Source organism: Anomaloglossus baeobatrachus, chromosome 4 (assembly GCF_048569485.1).
Source record: "Anomaloglossus baeobatrachus isolate aAnoBae1 chromosome 4, aAnoBae1.hap1, whole genome shotgun sequence".
In the NCBI taxonomy this organism is placed as follows: Eukaryota; Metazoa; Chordata; class Amphibia; order Anura; family Aromobatidae; genus Anomaloglossus; species Anomaloglossus baeobatrachus.
This window is the reverse complement of record NC_134356.1, coordinates 212,567,376-212,586,144: the sequence shown is the minus strand read 5'-3', so window position 1 is coordinate 212,586,144 and position 18,769 is coordinate 212,567,376. Positions and strand designations below refer to the sequence as shown.

General features: G+C 49.4%; 1 protein-coding gene across 1 annotated transcript in view; it reads right to left on the bottom strand.

Moving 5' to 3' along the window:
• The window catches only part of HK3 (hexokinase 3), a 204,989-nt gene that overhangs the window by 54,581 nt on the left and 131,639 nt on the right, over positions 1 to 18,769 (bottom strand). The window contains exons 5-8 of the mRNA XM_075344649.1: positions 18,249 to 18,368; positions 777 to 872; positions 602 to 701; positions 319 to 502 (exon numbers count right to left, since the gene is read on the bottom strand). Of these exons, the coding sequence (XP_075200764.1) occupies positions 319 to 502; positions 602 to 701; positions 777 to 872; positions 18,249 to 18,368 (500 nt within the window). The remainder of the gene's footprint in view (positions 1 to 318; positions 503 to 601; positions 702 to 776; positions 873 to 18,248; positions 18,369 to 18,769) is intronic.

Below are 18,769 nucleotides of genomic sequence, written 5' to 3'. Positions count from 1 at the left end.
GTGTGCCAGCACAAGGGGGCTATATTCAATATAAGGGGGACATATCCAAATTAAGGGGGTTAATTTTAGGATGGGGGCTATGAGGGACATATACCCTATATGATTTGTTAGATGGACACTGGCATTATAAAACGGACCCCATTTAACAGAAAAAAAAAATTCTCTTTTCCTTCACCAAATTTGGGGGTGCGTCTTATAATCAGGTGCATCTCATAAAGCGAAAAATACAGTATTTATTAATTGGATTTTCACACTTTTTAGAAACTTACCAAACTTCAGAAAAATGAATAATTATACTAGGGTACAACTCTTGCCTACCTTTGCTTTCCAGGGGCATGAGACGTCTGGTCTATTTGACAGTCATACTCCGTTTCGATCTCTCTTAACTCTCCGTTGTCACCAAGTGATCCCCATTCTACATTAATGCACATTTTACCTTCATCTCCTTCTACAGACTCTACATTTCCCATTTCTTCCATGTAGCAGACATTAGTACCAGTACCTGAGAAAAAAAAACATTAATCATCAACTAGACATGTAACACATCCCAAAAAAACACTCACACTCTTCAAATGTCCAATTACTCCCCCAGAAAACTTACCAACAATGAAGCCAACCTCACAGCTATGATCCTTGTAGCCACAACTCATCATTGTGCCAACTGTGTCATTGACAATGGCAATAACGTCAACATTATGTACCTGTAAGATTCAGTAGATAATTAATTTACCACTCTAGAACAAGCCTAGTCAGAGGACTATATGTATTAGCCTTACCTCCTGCCTATGAATAGCATCTTTTAATAACTGAACCACATCTTGTCCCTCCACACCAGAACAGTGAAATCCCTTGGTCCAAGAAATGAGAACGCTCTATGTAAAAAGTAATGAATCAGAGGGTTAAAGGGATCAACTCGTTTTATTTTTTTATTCAAAGTATTTAGCACCAAGAAATCTATTGCTGTATACTCATCAACACTTCTTCTAGATATCGATTACATATCGATTACATTAGTACACTGTGTGCAGACTTATTAGGCAAGTTGTATTTTAGCGGATTTTTTTTTATTATTGATCAACAACTATGTTCTCAATCAACCCAAAAGACTCATAAATATCAAAGCTTAATATTTTTGGAAGTTGGGGTGTGTTTTTTTTAGATTTGGCTATCTTAGGAGGATACCTGTTTGTGCAGGTAACTATTACTGTGCAGAAATATTAAGCAACTTAATAAAAACCAAATATATTCCCATCTCACTTGTTTATTTTCACCAGGTAAACCAATATAACTGCACAAAATGTAGAAATAAACATTTCTGACATGCAAAAACAAAACCCCAAAAAATTAGTGAATAATATTGCCCCCTTTTACTATGATGACACTCAGCAGCCTACCATCCATAGATTCTGTCAGTTACTTGGTCTGTTTATGATCAACATTGCGCGCAACAGCCATCACAGCCTCCCAGACACTGTTCCAAGAGGTGTACTGTTTTCCCTCCCTGTAGATCTCACATTTTATGGGGGACTACAGGTTCTCTATGGGGTTCAGATCAGGTGAACAAGGGGGCCCTGTTATTATTTTTTCATCTTTTAGACCTTTACTGGCCAGCCACTCTGTGGAGTAGTTGGATGCTGTCACGCTTCCCGGTCCCCTGGTCCCGTCCTCCGTGCCTGCACCCTCCTTGTGTCCTGCTCCCCGCTCCCGGCGCTCCTCGGCAACATGGGACACACAGTCGGGCGCTCCTGCTTCCTCCTCACCGCTTCCTGGACTGGCTTCTGGCACACGGGCCTCGCGCATGCGCATTAGGGCGCGCGCGCGGTCATTGACCCTTTCTTAAAGGGCCAGCACCCAGAAACAGGATATTGCATAGACAGGTACAGGGTATATAAGGTTTCTCTTTCCTGGTGGGCGGGGCCTGTTCTACGTGTTTAGCAAGCTAGTGTTCAGGTCCCCGTATTGCTTTGCTCTGTGCTTTGCCTTGCATTAACCCTGTCCTGTCTCGTACCGCCTATCCTGCCACGCCAGTCGCTCCGAACCAAGTCTATCCCTGGACCCTGGCGGTGATGTGGGGCCCCGAGGTTCGATGTCGGTGCAGCGGTGCATTACCTTCAGGGACTCCACGCGGCTGGATCTTGTCACAGGTAGGAAATCCTCTATTTTGATTGTCGTGACGCCACTCTCAGAATTGCGGTCAGTGGAGACCGCCACTGCAGGTTAGGGGGTGCCTGGGGCTGATAGTAGGTGCAGTCAGTTGTAATAGCCTCCTGAGAGTGAGGCATGCCCCAGGGTCCCGTGTAGGTGTGTGGAACTACAAGTCGCAGAATGACTCACACGCACAAGCAGGATGTCTTTCAGGGGTTTTTACTCACTGATGGTGGCAGGGTGAGTAACCCGGGCGTAGCTGGGATGAACCAGGCTGGAACCAGGTGTCCTTCAGGCTGACTGGTGAGGGTGGCTACCAACTCGCCTTCCTTAGCCCGTTGTGTTTTGGGGTAACCCCTGCTTGAAGCCCTGCTGGGGTCGCCCAGGGAAGTTGCTGGTGCCTCTCTCCCCTTCTTTTTGGCCCGTTTGCTTGTAGCCTGGACCAGGTCACTCCGGCTGCTTGCCTCCTGTGAGCTATGGGCCCTCACTTTGGCTACGTGGCTGCGGACTCTGTGGTGTTGTCTTGGGGGTGTAAAGTGCCCCCTCATGCAGGTTTGGCAAAGGACAGGTAGATCTATCCCTGCACCGGGACCTGTTACCCGTTTGGGCCTGGTATCTCCCTGACAGTCTCCTTACTCTCCACTCCGTTGCTCTCTCTTTAGTCGTGGGTGGATTTCGGGCAGCACTACCAGGTGACCGATCTCCCCCGTCGGTAGTCACTGCGCGTACGTTTGTCAGAATTGTGTAGAGCTACAGGGTCTGCTTCTGCCCTCCCTGAACTTCACCACTCAACTGTCTTCGGCTCACTCTTCCCTCCTCTCCTGTTCTTGCCTACGTCACCTAGCAACCAGGCTCTCTACCACACCCCTCGAGTGGAGATGGAGGCTTCGCCCCCTCCTGGGATCCCCAGGGGTCCTCTCAAAGGTAAATGTGTGAGACCTGATCACTATGCGCCTGTGTAGTCACACCTCGGTCAGCCTTCTGGATTACCTGTTTTGTACTGTCCCCAGCATGGGTGCAGTACTCAGTGGTGCCTGACCAGGTCAGGGGCGCCACATTCCCCCTTAGTTATCACCAGCACGTCCTCGGGCTGCAAGACAACATTTTAAAATGCGTAAAACAGTAAAACATGGTAAAACGTTTTAAAACCAACAGGTACCATACATCACCACCCTCCACCCACAAGTCCGTTAACCCACCCTAAACCCTCTCAGGCGGCAGGTCACCGGTTTCTTTTGGTAACCAGGTCTGGGCCATCAGCTTCCCCAGACCTTTCTTCCCATCTGCCTCTCCCGTTGGCCGCGCCTTCAGCCACTTCTGGCAGGATGTAGAGGCGGCTTTCATGGTCTGGTGGTTTCAGGGTATACCTGGCCTGGTGGAGCCGCGCCTTCAGCCATTTCTGGCAGGATGTAGAGGCGGCCTCCACAGTTGGTGCTGACCAGGTACCCTCTTTGTGGTGGAGAGCCAGGCCCCATAAACAGGCGTGCTCCCTGGTAGTGGTTGTACCTCTGGGGTAACTATAAACACTGCGAGAGTTTGTGGCTATAGACAGTTCATAGCCTATGGTCCATACACAAGGTGCAAAAGGATTTTCTCACATCAGTTCATGTGGGCACATTTCTTAAACTTTTCTATAACGTTGCAAACTTCAAACTTTAACTTGCTGTACTTTCGTATTTAACTTTACTTTTGTTTACCAGGGCTCTTGCCTATTGGGCTTTGGCACCTGTCGTCATCATCTGTTGTAGAGATAGCAGGATCTCTGTAGGGGTTCCTGGTACATGGTATGACATCCAGTGCGTACCACCCTCTTTCTCCTTGATGTTTTGTGAACTCGACCAAATCTCCCTTCCGTAGGTCTCTTCCTGGGTGTCCTCTGGGCAAATGGGCTCTAACGTCTCTCCTGCTTACAAATATGCCCTCCTTTACACCAGATGCTACTATAAAGCCATATCCAGACCTTAGACTGAAGTCTTCTACAACTCCTCGACAAAGTGGACCTCTGACCTGCGATTTGGCCCTTCTCAAGGACCGCTTTTCCTCTAAGTCTCTGGCCGTGACCTCGTCCTTCTCCTCGGGAGACTGCTGTGCAGGTGGATCCCTTGTCCTGCTGTGGCGCCGTGTCCTGCGGGCTGGGTCCTGCCTGGCTGCCACCTCACCGCTTGCAGGCTCCCAGGTGAGGTATCTGGACAAATCTTCCTCAGCGGAGGATGTCGGGCCCTCTTCATCCCAGCGGGAGTACGGCAGCATCTCGGGCTCTTGGACTGGTGCTGCATCCACTGCTGATGGCTCTGGGGTCAGCTTCTCAGCTTCCTGGCCTCCCCTCCCCCTTAGTTCTTCTGGGCACTCCTCTTGTGGCAGTGCTAGGGATGGATTTTCATCAGCAGGCCAGGGCGGGGGACCCTTTGGCATGAATGTTGCAGGAGTCTTCCTGTGAGTATGCAGAGGGAGCAGATACCGGTCCACCATCTCCTTTGGGAAGTGGGCCTCTAGATCAGCCTTCAGCTTCCAGTATTCGGGGTCCTCCCCCAGCAGGGACTTCCTAGCAGGGACTTCCTTGGGCTGGGGAGCGGTGTCTGCTCTGACCTGGCAGGCCGGGGTAAATAATTGTACAGTCTTGTCTTGGCGGGCCGAGCCTGGCGTGGCAGCGACCGGGTCTTGGCGGGCCGAGCCTGGCGTGGCAGCGGCCTGGTCTTGGCGGGCCGAGCAGGGCATCGCTACGGCGGCCTGGATTGGCGTCGCAGCTGCGATGGGATCTGTGCGGGCCGGGCTGGGCGCTTCTGCGGCCTGGATTGGCGTCGCAGCTGCGATGGGATCGGTGCGGGCCGGGCTGGGCGCTTCTGCGGCCTGGATTGGCGTCGCAGCTGCGATGGGATCTGTGCGGGCCGGGCTGGGCGCTTCTGCGGCCTGATTCAGCGTTGCCGCGCCGGGCGCCTCTTCAGGGACCGCGGGCGTGGCAGCAGAAGTCGGGGAACTCGCGCTGGCAGGGGCAATATAGGACTCACCCATCAGGGCCACCATCGGGACCTGAGCCGTCCTGTGGGGCACTCGTAGCGCGGCTCTCTCCTCATAGGCCTCAACTGCCTCAGCGATTTCCTGCAGCTCCGCACGTCCTTCCCGGATCTGCTGCACGATCCTCGCTTCCAGTCGGTTACTGAACTGGGCAAGCTCCCAGGACCACCAGGCAGCGGAACCTGGCTCTGGGCTCCTATCTTCAGACGCCATCTTCACCGTGTCGTCGCTGTTCTGCAGATCTTTTCTCAGCAGCAGGCTTCCGGCTCCCTTTCTTTCCCGACGTCTCTGAACGCCTCCGCTCTCATCACTTGCGAGGCCAGGACCCTTCAGGGGATCTCTGCGTAGCCACACCTCTTCGTGGGCGGTAACTTCTCCCAGCGCGGGCTGCTGTTGTTTTCCAGCGCGCTTTTCATGGTGGCAATATGGCGGCGCTTCCAATTTTCCAAGCGGACCGCCCAGGCACATGGTCACCTGTCTGAACAGGTCTAGTCCTTATCCTGTTCGTGACGCCAGATGTGTGGGGCCCCGAGGTTCGATGTCGGTGCAGCGGTGCATTACCTTCAGGGACTCCACGCGGCTGGATCTTGTCACAGGTAGGAAATCCTCTATTTTGATTGTCGTGACGCCACTCTCAGAATTGCGGTCAGTGGAGACCGCCACTGCAGGTTAGGGGGTGCCTGGGGCTGATAGTAGGTGCAGTCAGTTGTAATAGCCTCCTGAGAGTGAGGCATGCCCCAGGGTCCCGTGTAGGTGTGTGGAACTACAAGTCGCAGAATGACTCACACGCACAAGCAGGATGTCTTTCAGGGGTTTTTACTCACTGATGGTGGCAGGGTGAGTAACCCGGGCGTAGCTGGGATGAACCAGGCTGGAACCAGGTGTCCTTCAGGCTGACTGGTGAGGGTGGCTACCAACTCGCCTTCCTTAGCCCGTTGTGTTTTGGGGTAACCCCTGCTTGAAGCCCTGCTGGGGTCGCCCAGGGAAGTTGCTGGTGCCTCTCTCCCCTTCTTTTTGGCCCGTTTGCTTGTAGCCTGGACCAGGTCACTCCGGCTGCTTGCCTCCTGTGAGCTATGGGCCCTCACTTTGGCTACGTGGCTGCGGACTCTGTGGTGTTGTCTTGGGGGTGTAAAGTGCCCCCTCATGCAGGTTTGGCAAAGGACAAGTGGATCTATCCCTGCACCGGGACCTGTTACCCGTTTGGGCCTGGTATCTCCCTGACAGTCTCCTTACTCTCCACTCCGTTGCTCTCTCTTTAGTCGTGGGTGGATTTCGGGCAGCACTACCAGGTGACCGATCTCCCCCGTCGGTAGTCACTGCGCGTACGTTTGTCAGAATTGTGTAGAGCTACAGGGTCTGCTTCTGCCCTCCCTGAACTTCACCACTCAACTGTCTTCGGCTCACTCTTCCCTCCTCTCCTGTTCTTGCCTACGTCACCTAGCAACCAGGCTCTCTACCACACCCCTCGAGTGGAGATGGAGGCTTCGCCCCCTCCTGGGATCCCCAGGGGTCCTCTCAAAGGTAAATGTGTGAGACCTGATCACTATGCGCCTGTGTAGTCACACCTCGGTCAGCCTTCTGGATTACCTGTTTTGTACTGTCCCCAGCATGGGTGCAGTACTCAGTGGTGCCTGACCAGGTCAGGGGCGCCACAGTGACTTCGGCGGATGTTCCACCACCTCTGCAGCTCCGCCAGTCTCCAGTCTCTGGCTCCGTTCGGTGACCCGTTCCATCGCTCAGCAGGTTCCGGATCCCGCCTGACCCTATCACCCGGCCTCGGACCCTGAGCCTCGTCACCCGGACTACCGTCCAGAACTCCGTGGGTTCAGCATCATCCACCTTTCCTGCTTCTCTATGGACTGTCCAGCTACCTATAGTGCTCCGGCTGCCGTACATCAGGACCCTCTGGCGGGGTGACCAGCTTGGCTGCCTTCTCAGGGGAAATCGGTGTACGGTCCAGTGCTTCCACCACCCGGACGTAACAGATGCATGTGATGGAGCATTGTCCTGCATTAAAATCACGTGTTTTTTGAACGATACTGACTTCTTCCTGTACCACTGCTTGAAGAAGTTGTCTTCCAGAAACTGTCCGTAGGTCTGGGAGTTGAGCTTCACTTCATCCTCAAACCGAAAAGGTCCCACAAGTTAATATTTGCTAATACCAGTCCATACCAGTACCCCACCTCCACCTTGCTGGCGTCTGAGTCGGAGTAGAGCTTTCTGCCCTTTACTGATCAGCCTCTGGCCCATCCATCTGGCCCATCAAGAGTCACTCTCATTTCATCAGTCCATAAAACCTTTGAAAAATCAGTCTTAAGATATTTCTTGGCCCAGTCTTGACGTTTATTTATGTTTCTAGTTCAAAGGTGGTCGGTTTTCAGCCTTCCTTACCTTGGCCATGTCCCTGAGTATGGCACACCTTGTGCTTTTTGATACTCCAGTAACGTGGCAGCACTGAAATATGGCCAAACTGGAGGCAAATGGCATCTCGGCAGCTTCACGCTTGATTTTCCTCAATTCATGGGCAGTTATTTTGCGTCTTTTTTGCCCAACACGCTTCTTGCGACCCTGTTGGCTATTTGTCATGAAACGCTTGATTGTTCGATGATCACGCTTCAAACCTTTGGCAATTTCAAGTCTGCTGCATCCCTCTGCAAGACATCTCACAATTTTGGACTTTTCAGAGCCCGTAAAATCTCTCTTCTGACCCATTTTGCCAAAGGAAAGTAAGGTGCCTAATAAGTATTCATCCCTTATTTAGGGTGTTGATGTCATTACACCACACTCCTCCTCATTACAGAGATGCACTTCACCTTATTTACTTAATTTGTAGTTGGCTCTCAAGCCTATACAGCTTGGAGTAGGATGACATGTATAAAAAGTATCATGTGATCAAAATACTCATTTGCCTAATAATTCTGCACACAGTGTATTGTAGGAGAAGGCACAAAAGAATGTAATAGAGCATCATCATATTGAAAACTATCTAAATATAATGTTAGACAATAACGAATGTGTCTGACCCAGGATTATTATTCTAAACCCCTCCAAAAATGTGACAAAAATATATACAAATTGATCTTCTCTTTGTTTATAAATAATAATACGTAACTTTGGATGAATTACACCAAGAAGTCACCAAAGAGTTACATAAGATAAATAGTAAAGAAGAGTAAATTATATTGAAAACTACTATTAACCTTAACCCCTTCAGCCCCCAGCCTGTTTTCACCTTAAAGACCCGGCCATTTTTTGCAATTTTGACCAGTGTCACTTTGACAGGTTATAACTCTGGAACACTTCAACGGATCCTGGCAATTCTGAGATTGTTTTTTCGTGACATATTGTACTTCATGTCAGTGGTAAATTTAGGCCGATATGTTTTGCGTTTATTTGTGAAAATTTCGGAAATTTGGCGAAAATTTTGAAAATTTTGCAATTTTCAAAATTTGAAATTTTATGCCCATAAATCTGAGAGATATGTCACACAAAAAAGTTACTAAATAACATTTCCCACATGTCTACTTTACACCAGCGCAATTTTTGGAAAAAAAAATTTTTTCGTTAGGAAGCTAGAAGGGTTCAAAGTTCATCACCAATTTCTCATTTTTCCAACAAAATTTACAAAAAAACATTTTTTAGGTACCACATCACATTTGGAGTGATTTGAGAGACCTAGGCGACAGAAAATACTCAAAAGTGACCCAATTCTAAAATCTGCACCCCTCACTCTTCTCAAAACCACATCCAAGAAGTTTATTAACCCTTTAGGAGCTTCACAGCAACCAAAGCAATGTAGACGAAAAAATGAAAATTTTACTTTAACACAAAAATGTTACTTTAGCCATAAAAATTAGTATTTTCACAAGGGTATCAGAAAAAATGCATCATAACATGTATCGTGCATTTTCTCCTGAGTACGCAGATACCCCATATGTGGTGGTAATCAAATGTTTGGGCACACAGCAGGACTCGGAAGGCAAGGAGCGCCATTTGAATTTTTGAGTGCAAAATTAGCTGCACTCATTAGCGGACACCATGTCGGGTTTGAAGACTCCCTGAGGTGCCTAAACAATGGAGCTCCCCCACAAATGACCCCATTTTGGAAACTAGAGCCCTCAAATATTTTTTCTAGATGTTTGATGTGCACTTTGAACCCCTGGGGGCTTCACAGAAGTTTATAACGTTGAGCCGTGAAAAGAAAAAAAAAAAATTTTACCACAAAACTGTTGCTTCAACCAGGTAGCTTTTTTTATCACAAGGGTATCAGGAAAAAATGCACCATAAAATGTATTGTGCATTTTCTCCTGAGTACGCAGATACCCCATATGTGGTGGTAATCAAATGTTTGGGCACACAGCAGGACTCGGAAGGTAAGGAGCGCCATTTGAATTTTTGAGTGCAAAATTAGCTGCACTCATTAGCGGACGCCATGTCGGGTTTGAAGACTCCCCGAGGTGCCTAAACAATGGAGCTCCCCCATAAGTGACCCCATTTTGGAAACTAGAGCCCTCAAATATTTTTTCTAGATGTTTGATGTGCACTTTGAACCCCTGGGGGCTTCACAGAAGTTTATAACGTTGAGCCGTGAAAAGAAAAAAAAATTTTTTTTACCACAAAACTGTTGCTTCAACCAGGTAGCTTTTTTTTTCACAAGGGTATCAGGAAAAAATGCACCATAAAATGTATTGTGCAATTTCTCCTGAGTACGCAGATACCCCATATGTGGTGGAAATCAAATGTTTGGGCGCACGGCAGGACTCGGAAGGCAAGGAGCGCCATTTCACAGCAAAATTGGTTGGAATTATTAGCGGACGCCATGTTGCGTTTGGAGACCCCCCTGAAGTGCCTAAACAATGGATCTCCCCCACAATTGACCCCATTTTGAAACTAGACCCCTCATGGAATTTATCTAGCTGTTTAGTGAGCACTTTGAACCCCTGGAGGCTTCACAAACGTTTGTAATGTTCAGCCGTGAAAATATTTTATTCTTTTTTTTACCACAAAATTGTTTTTTCAAACAGGTAGCTTTTTTTTCCACAAGGGTATCAGGAAAAAATGCACCATAAAATGTATTGTGCAATTTCTCCTGAGTACGACGATACCTCATATGTGGTGGAAATCAATTGTTTAGGCGTACGGCGGGGCTCAGAAGAGAAGGAGCGCCATTTCACAGTAAAATTGATTGGAATTATTAGCAGACGCCATGTTTCATTTGGAGACCCCCTGAGGTGCCTAAACAATGGAGCTCCCCCACATGTGATCCCATTTTGGAAACTAGACCCCCCCCCATACAAAAAAAATTAGTTTGGCGAAATAAAAAATAGACATCAGTTAAAAAAAAAAAAAAAAAAAAAAATGAGCGCCTGCCACTAAGACCAGTGCCAAACGTGAGAGCAATGCACGAGTCTCGCATCGCATCATCCACTCCAGTCTGGAAGCAAGCAACTGCGCTGGATAATGCGATGCAAGAGGGCACGGCAGCGGATGGAAGGGCGGCAGATGAGAAAGGGCGCAGCGGATGGTGGCTGGGAAAAGGCGCAGCGGATGGAGGAGTGGCAGAGGATGGGAAAAGGCGCAGCGGATGAAGGAGCGGATGGAGGAGCGGCAGAGGATGGGAAAAGGCGCAGCGGATGGAGGAGCGGCAGATGAGAAAAGGCGCAGTGGATGGAGGAGCGGCAGATGAGAAAAGGCGCAGCGGATGGAGGAGCGGCAGATGAGAAAAGGCGCAGCGGATGGAGGAGCGGCAGATGAGAAAAGGCGCAGCGGATGGAGGAGCGGCAGATGAGAAAAGGCGCAGCGGATGGAGGAGCGGCAGATGAGAAAAGGCGCAGCGGATGGAGGAGCGGCAGATGAGAAAAGGCGCAGCGGATGGTGAGCGGCAGATGAGAAAAGGCGCAGCGGATGGAGGAGCGGCAGATGAGAAAAGGCGCAGCGGATGGAGGATGGGAAAGGGCGCAGCGGATGGAGGAGCGGCGGAGGATGGGGGGGTGGGAGGTGAGATTGGGGATAGCTACCTTACAGGATGGATCTAGGCAGCAGGATCACAGCAGACAGAAAAGGCAGCAGATGAAGGAGGGTGAAAAGGATGGGAGAGAGCAGGCAGCAGATCAGGGAGGGGGCAGAGTCTGATGGGAGAGAGCGATGGCACATGGAGGGGGGGAAGGCAGCACATGGAGGGAGGGGGGGGAAGGCAGCACATGGAGGGAGGGGGGGGGGAAGGCAGCACATGGAGGGAGGGGGGGGAAGGCAGCACATGGAGGGAGGGGGGAGGGGAAGGCAGCACATGGAGGGAGGGGGGAGGGGAAGGCAGTACATGGAGGGAGGGGGGAGGGGAGGCAGCACATGGAGGGAGGGGGGAGGGGAGGCAGCACATGGAGGGAGGGGGGAGGGGAGGCAGCACATGGAGGGAGGGGGGAGGGAAGGCAGCACATGGAGGGAGGGGGGAGGGGAGGCAGCACATGGAGGGAGGGGGGAGGGGAGGCAGCACATGGAGGGAGGGGGGAGAGGAGGCAGCACATGGAGGGAGGGGGGAGAGGAGGCAGCACATGGAGGGAGGGGGAGAGGAGGCAGCACATGGAGGGAGGGGGGAGAGGAGGCAGCACATGGAGGGAGGGGGGAGAGGAGGCAGCACATGGAGGCAGCACATGGAGGGGAGGCAGCACATGGAGCGGAGGCAGCACATGGAGCGGAGGCAGCACATGGAGGGGAGGCAGCACATGGAGGGGGGGAAGCACATGGAGGGGGGGAAGCACATGGAGGGGGGAAGCACATGGAGGGGGGGCAGCACATGGAGCGGAGGCAGCACATGGAGGGGAGGCAGCACATGGAGGGGAGGCACCACATGGAGGGGAGGCAGCACATATAGGGGGGGCAGCACATGGAGGGGGGGCAGCACATGGAGGGGGGGCAGCACATGGAGGGGGGGCAGCACATGGAGGGGGGCAGCACATGGAGCGGAGGCAGCACATGGAGGGGAGGCAGCACATGGAGCGGAGGCAGCACATGGAGCGGAGGCAGCACATGGAGGGGAGGCAGCACATGGAGCGGAGGCAGCACATGGAGCGGAGGCAGCACATGGAGCGGAGGCAGCACATGGAGGGGGGGAGCGGAGGCAGCACATGGAAGGCGGCAGCCGATTAGGTGCAGTGGTAGCCGATGGAGGCGGCGGCCGATCGGGTGCAGCGGCGGCTGAAAAAGGTGGGTGCGACTGAAAGGGGACGGTGGCGGCGGGGACAGCGGCGTGTAAAGTGGCGTGGCGGGCAGGGACAGAGGCGGGAATAGCGGCGTGGCGGCCAGGGACAGCGGCGGGAACAGCGGCGTGGCGGGCAGGGACAGCGGCGGGAATAGTGGCGTGGCGGGCAGGGACAGCGGCGGGAACAGCGGCGTGGCGGGGAGCAGCGGTGGATCGGCGGGCAGCAGCGGTGGATCGGCGGGCAGCAGCGGTGGATCGGCGGGCAGCAGCGGTGGATCGGCGAGGAGCAGCGGTGGATCGGCGAGGAGCAGCGGTGGATCGGCGGGGAGCAGCGGTGGATCGGCGGGGAGCAGTGGTGGATCGGCGGGGAGCAGCGGTGGATCGGGGGGGGCTATAACTTACCGATGGGCAACTACAGCGACCGCTCTCATCAGCTTTCACGGATGGAGTGAAGCTGAGGGTAGCGGTCACATGCAGGTCACCGGCACAAGATCCACAGTGATTGGGAGAGATCGGTCACAAGGCCGGTCTCTCCAATCAGAGCTGGGGGCGGGTGAAGCATCGATCACCCAGCTCCAGCCAGTCATCAGTGCTACAGCAGCACTGATTATGGCTGGATTTCAATGTGTCAGCCATTTTCAATGGCTGACACATTACAGTGACTGTAATTGGCTGAGCGGCGTTCGTCAGCCAATCACAGACTCTGTAGGTTCGGGGAGGAGGCACCACCCCTCCTGAGGTCAGGCAGAGGTCCCCTCCTTCCCGAATCCACCGTTTAAGTAAACAAATTTCACTCCCCGGGGCTCCGGGACCGCGATTTCGCCAGGACGTACTGAGTACGTCATGGGTCGTTTAGCACCATGTCACCATGACGTACTCAGTACGTCCAAGGTCGTTAAGGGGTTAAAGTAATATATTCTGTACATATATCAGCACTAAGGTAAGGCACTAGGGTGGCATGGTGGCTCAGTGGTTAGCACTGCAGTTTTGCAGCACTGGGGTCCTGGGTTTAATTCCCGCCAAGGACAACATCTGCAAGGCGTTTGCATGTTCTCCCCATGTCTGTGTGGGTTTCCTCTGTTTTCCACCCACACTCCAAATACATACTGATAGGGAATTTAGATTGTGAACCCCAATGTGGAGAGTGTTGCCACTATATGTAAAGCGCTGTGGAATTAATAGCACTATATAAATGAATAAGTATTATTATTATTATAAGGTAGTAGACTATAAAATCTACTGAGGTAAAACTTGCAAATAACAATAAAATTCCCCCCTGATGAAGGAAGGCGAAACGTGTGTCAGGTGTTCTACCATCATAGGGTTTATAAGGATATTCTGATGGTCATAGTGAGTATATGATTATTTTGCTATCATTACTCTAACTATATTCAAAACTAGATTACTTATTTACACTACTTAGTATCTGATAACACATGGTTCACTGATTGCATTATGGAATATTAAGCCGGTTATTTACATCTGTAAGTTCCATGCCTTTTGTTTTCGGAGTGATGTATGTATAGAAAATATTACTTGGTGGTCAGTTGGAATTTGGAATGTAACTTAATTTTCTGTACTTGTTCTAGTTATCCTATGCTAACGTATTGTGGTTTCCTTTTGTAATCCTACCAATTTTATGTAATATCTTATATTATTTTATATTTTTTCATAAATAAAGATAAGATTAATTTATACGTACTTTTTTGTCCAGTTTGATATTTGGTTTACTAAATATTGCAAATCCCCTCTTCTCTTTAATACAATGTTTTTTATCTTATGGTATTTATCCTGAAATCATCTATCAAAGTGTAAAAAGTGCTAAACACTCAAGTGCTACAAAACATTTTCGTAACTCTATTTCTCTCTTAAAAGTGATTAATGCGTTGGTATTTTCTGTGTATGGAGTACACCCCTTTATAGAAAGGGTTCACTAAAAGTATTCCCTTTAAAAAAAATAGTATATGCAGTGCCTACAAGTAGTATTCAACCCCCTGCAGATTTAGCAGGTTTACACATTCGGAATTAACTTGGCATTGTGACATTTGGACTGTAGATCAGCCTGGAAGTGTGAAATGCACTGCAGCAAAAAAGAATGTTATTTCTTTTTTTTTTTTTTTTTTTTTTTAAATTGTGAAAAGTTTATTCAGAGGGTCATTTATTATTCAACCCCGCAAACCACAAGAATTCTGTTTAGTTCCCCTAAAGTATTAAGAAGTATTTCAGGCACAAAGAACAATGAGCTTCACATGTTTGGATTAATTATCTCTTTTTCCAGCCTTTTCTGACTAATTAAGACCCTCCCCAAACTTGTGAACAGCACTCATACTTGGTCAACATGGGAAAGACAAAGGAGCATTCCAAGGCCATCAGAGACAAGATCGTGGAGGGTCACAAGGCTGGCAAGGGGTACAAAACCCTTTCCAAGAAGTTGGGCCTACCACTGTTGGGAGCATCATCCGGACGTGGAAGGCTTATGGAACTACTGTTAGCCTTCCACGGCCTGGACAGCCTTTGAAAGTTTCCACCCGTGCCGAGGCCAGGCTTGTCCGAAGAGTCAAGGCTAACCCAAGGACAACAAGGAAGGAGCTCCGGGAAGATCTCATGGCAGTGGGGACATTGGTTTCAGTCAATACCATAAGTAACGTACTCCACCGCAATGGTCTCCGTTCCAGACGAGCCCGTAAGGTACCTTTACTTTCAAAGCGTCATGTCAAGTCTCGTCTACAGTTTGCTCATGATCACTTGGAGGACTCTGAGACAGACTGGTTCAAGGTTCTCTGGTCTGATGAGACCAAGATCGAGATCTTTGGTGCCAACCACGCACGTGACGTTTGGAGACTGGATGGCACTGCATACGACCCCAAGAATACCATCCCTACAGTCAAGTATGGTGGTGGTAGGATCATGCTGTGGGGCTGTTTCTCAGCCAAGGGGCCTGGCCATCTGGTCTGCATCCATGGGAAGATGGATAGCACGGCCTACCTGGAGATTTTGGCCAAGAACCTCCGCTCCTCCATCAAGGATCTTACGATGGGTCGTCATTTCATCTTCCAACAAGACAACGACCCAAAGCACACAGCCAAGAAAACCAAGGCCTGGTTCAAGAGGGAAAAAATCAAGGTGTTGCAGTGGCCTAGTCAGTCTCCCGACCTTAACCCAATTGAAAACTTGTGGAAGGAGCTCAAGATTAAAGGCCACATGAGACACCCAAAGAACCTAGATAACTTGGAGAAGATCTGCATGGAGGAGTGGGCCAAGATAACTCCAGAGACCTGTGCCGGCCTGATCAGGTCTTATAAAAGATGATTATTAGCTGCAATTGCAAACAAGGGTTATTCCACAAAATATTAAACCTAGGGGTTGAATAATAATTGACCCACACTTTTATGTTGAAAATTTATTAAAATTTAACTGAGCAACATAACTTGTTGGTTTGTAAGATTTATGCATCTGTTAATAAATCCTGCTCTTGTTTGAAGTTTGCAGGCTCTAACTTATTTGCATCTTATCAAACCTGCTAAATCTGCAGGGGTTTGAATACTACGTGTAGGCACTGTATAGTGGCCTTGGTATGGTTGAAGAATGCAGAGGCACACAGGACTCAGTTCACCAACTTCATAGGAGTTGAATTGGACAGAGATACATGTTCCTTTTTGTCCGTTACTAAAGGGGGCTTTACACGCTGCGACATCGCTCAAGCGATCTCATTGGGGTCATGGAATTGGTGATGCACATCCGGCCGCGTTAGCGATGCCGTTGCGTGTGACACCTATGAGCGATTTTGCATCGTTGCAAAAATGTTCAAAATCGCTCATCGGTGACATGGGGGTCCATTCTCAAATGTCGTTACTGCAGCAGTAACGAAGTTGTTCCTCGTTCCTGCGGCAGCACACATCGCTCCGTGTGACACCGCAGAAACAAGGAAGCTCTCCTTACCTGCTCCTGCCCGCAATACGGAAGGAAGGAGGTGGGCGGGATGTTCGTCCCACTCATCTCCTCCCCTCCACTTCTATTGGGCGGCGGTTCAGTGACGCAGCTGTGATGTCGCTGTGACGCTGAACGGACCGCCCCCCTAGAAAGGAGGCGGTTCGCCTGTCACAGCGACGTCGCTACGCAGGTAAGTAGTGTGACGGGTCTGGGCGATGTTGTGCGCCATGGGCAGCGATTTGCCCATGTCGCACAACCGAAGGAGGTGGGTACCCACGCTAGCGATATCGGTACCGATATCGCAGCATGTAAAGTGGCCTTAAGCCCTGATGTCTCTTTCACACATCAGTATATCTGATCAGTATTTCATTAGTATTTGGATGCCAAAACCAGTTGTATCTACAAAACACATAACAGGTATCAATCATTCAAGTATACTTTTTCTCTATATGTTCCACTCCTGGCTTTGGTATACAAACACTGATGCAAAATACCAATGTGTAAATGAGGCCTTATAGCAAGTACTACTCACCTCACCCCCTACCACACACACTTTCTATTTAGTTAAGACATAAGCATTATTCTAGACACAACTGCTTCTTTTCTGCCTTTCTGCATTTGTCTGACATTAACTAGTGGAAAAAACCTGGATATTTGGGGACATGAATGTCTTTTTTAACGCTATGTGCCTGCAGGTATGGAGATAATCTGCAGCTCAATAGTGTTCTAAACCTGTGCAGTTGCAGCTGCAGGGAGGAAATAAACTTTTTTCCACCTGGCAGCCTTCGTCTTTCAATCATAGAACCGCTTGATACACAGGGAACAGCATCTGTATTATCACCCAATGATTGCCATTTCTGAAGTGTTTCAGTGCCAAGCCTACTGTCAGTCAGTGCCGGGGTGTGGTTACAACCGCTGTTCACTATGTACTGAGCAGTAACTGCAGCTGCGCCAGCTGTGCCTTTATGACTAAAAGCATGAGGCTCCAAGGAGCAGCAAAGTTCATTTCCTCCCAGTAGCCAGGCTTTCAGTGCGGCAATTGCAAAGCTTTAGATTGATATTAACCTGTAGATTACCCACATATCTGCAGGTCAATAGTGTTTTTTTCACATGACTGGTTTCCTTTAATAGGGAACGTGACAGCTGCCTGATTCATAGTAGTGGTTGTCAAAGTGTAGACTGGAGGAAAAACGGGTTTAAAAACCGCGCTAGTAAACCACGAGCAAGGATGTAAATGAATATTTTTCTTTTATTTAGATAATTCCAACGCGTTTCGGAGACCCATCTGTCTCCTTCCTTAGGGAAAAAATAATTCTTTTTCCCTGAGGAAGGAGACAGATGGGTCTCCGAAACGCGTTGGAATTATCTAAATAAAAGAAAAATATTCATTTACATCCTTGCTCGTGGTTTACTAGCGCGGTTTTTAAACCCGTTTTTCCTCCAGTCTACACTTTGATATCCTTTGCTCAGACACGGGGCCGCTGCTGAACCACTAAAGCACTCATCCACGTTCTCTAAAGGGTTGTGACTGGCACAACCCAGCCAGGTGAGTGTGTTTTTTAACCCTTTTTCCCTCTGCCCTGTAAATCGGGTAAGACCCTATTGCGCCTTTTCTCTCCTACTACAGCTTCTCATAGTAGTGGTTGTACAATTTCAGCCATATATCTCTGAAAAACATACTTTAATAGCCACCAGGGATCAAGCCACACAAAAGGCCAGTCAGACAGGTGTATCACCGATGGCTTCTCCCATCTCCTTGCCCTGGACTATTAGGTCTCTACCTGTACACACGCAGCGAGACACCCGTCATTCCCAAGCAGTGGGTGGGGAGAAGCCGCCGTTGATATGCTTGTCTGACAGGCCTCCTGTGCGGCTAATAAGGTATGTTTTTCAGGAATATCTGGCAGCATATATCAGCTGTCCGGTTAGAGTCGAATAGGAAACATTCAATGAGAAGCATTCTTACCTTGTCTAACTGACTCTGCTGACAAGGGAATGAAAAAGTGAATCCAAGAGGGAAAATTCTGTGTTTGAGGTTTCGTTTTTCAAGGAAACGGCCAAGACATTCAGCAACGTGATCAAACAGCTGTGGAGACAACAGCAAAGTGAAATAATATTTACATTTTTTACCTTTGTACCTTACTATATTTTTTGAGGATTAGTTTCTACACGTGATTTTGGCAATGCAACATAACAGATTGTAATACATATTAGTAGCTCACCAGAGGCCCCAGCTATTTCTAGCCAGCGTTAGAATAGAATATGTAGATTGTAAAGAGCCTGTCATCATAAAATGATTTTTCAAACCATCTCCTATGCTCTTTGCACCCTTTGCCCTTTCCCATTTACTTGTTTTGCATCTGTGTCCACCGTGTTCCTTTAAAGTCAGAGCTGTCCGACAAGGATGAGGAGGGTAGAGATGGATGCAAAACAAGTAGGTGAGAAGGAGCTCCAAACTGCTTAGCCATGATAAGGTAGCACTGGGAG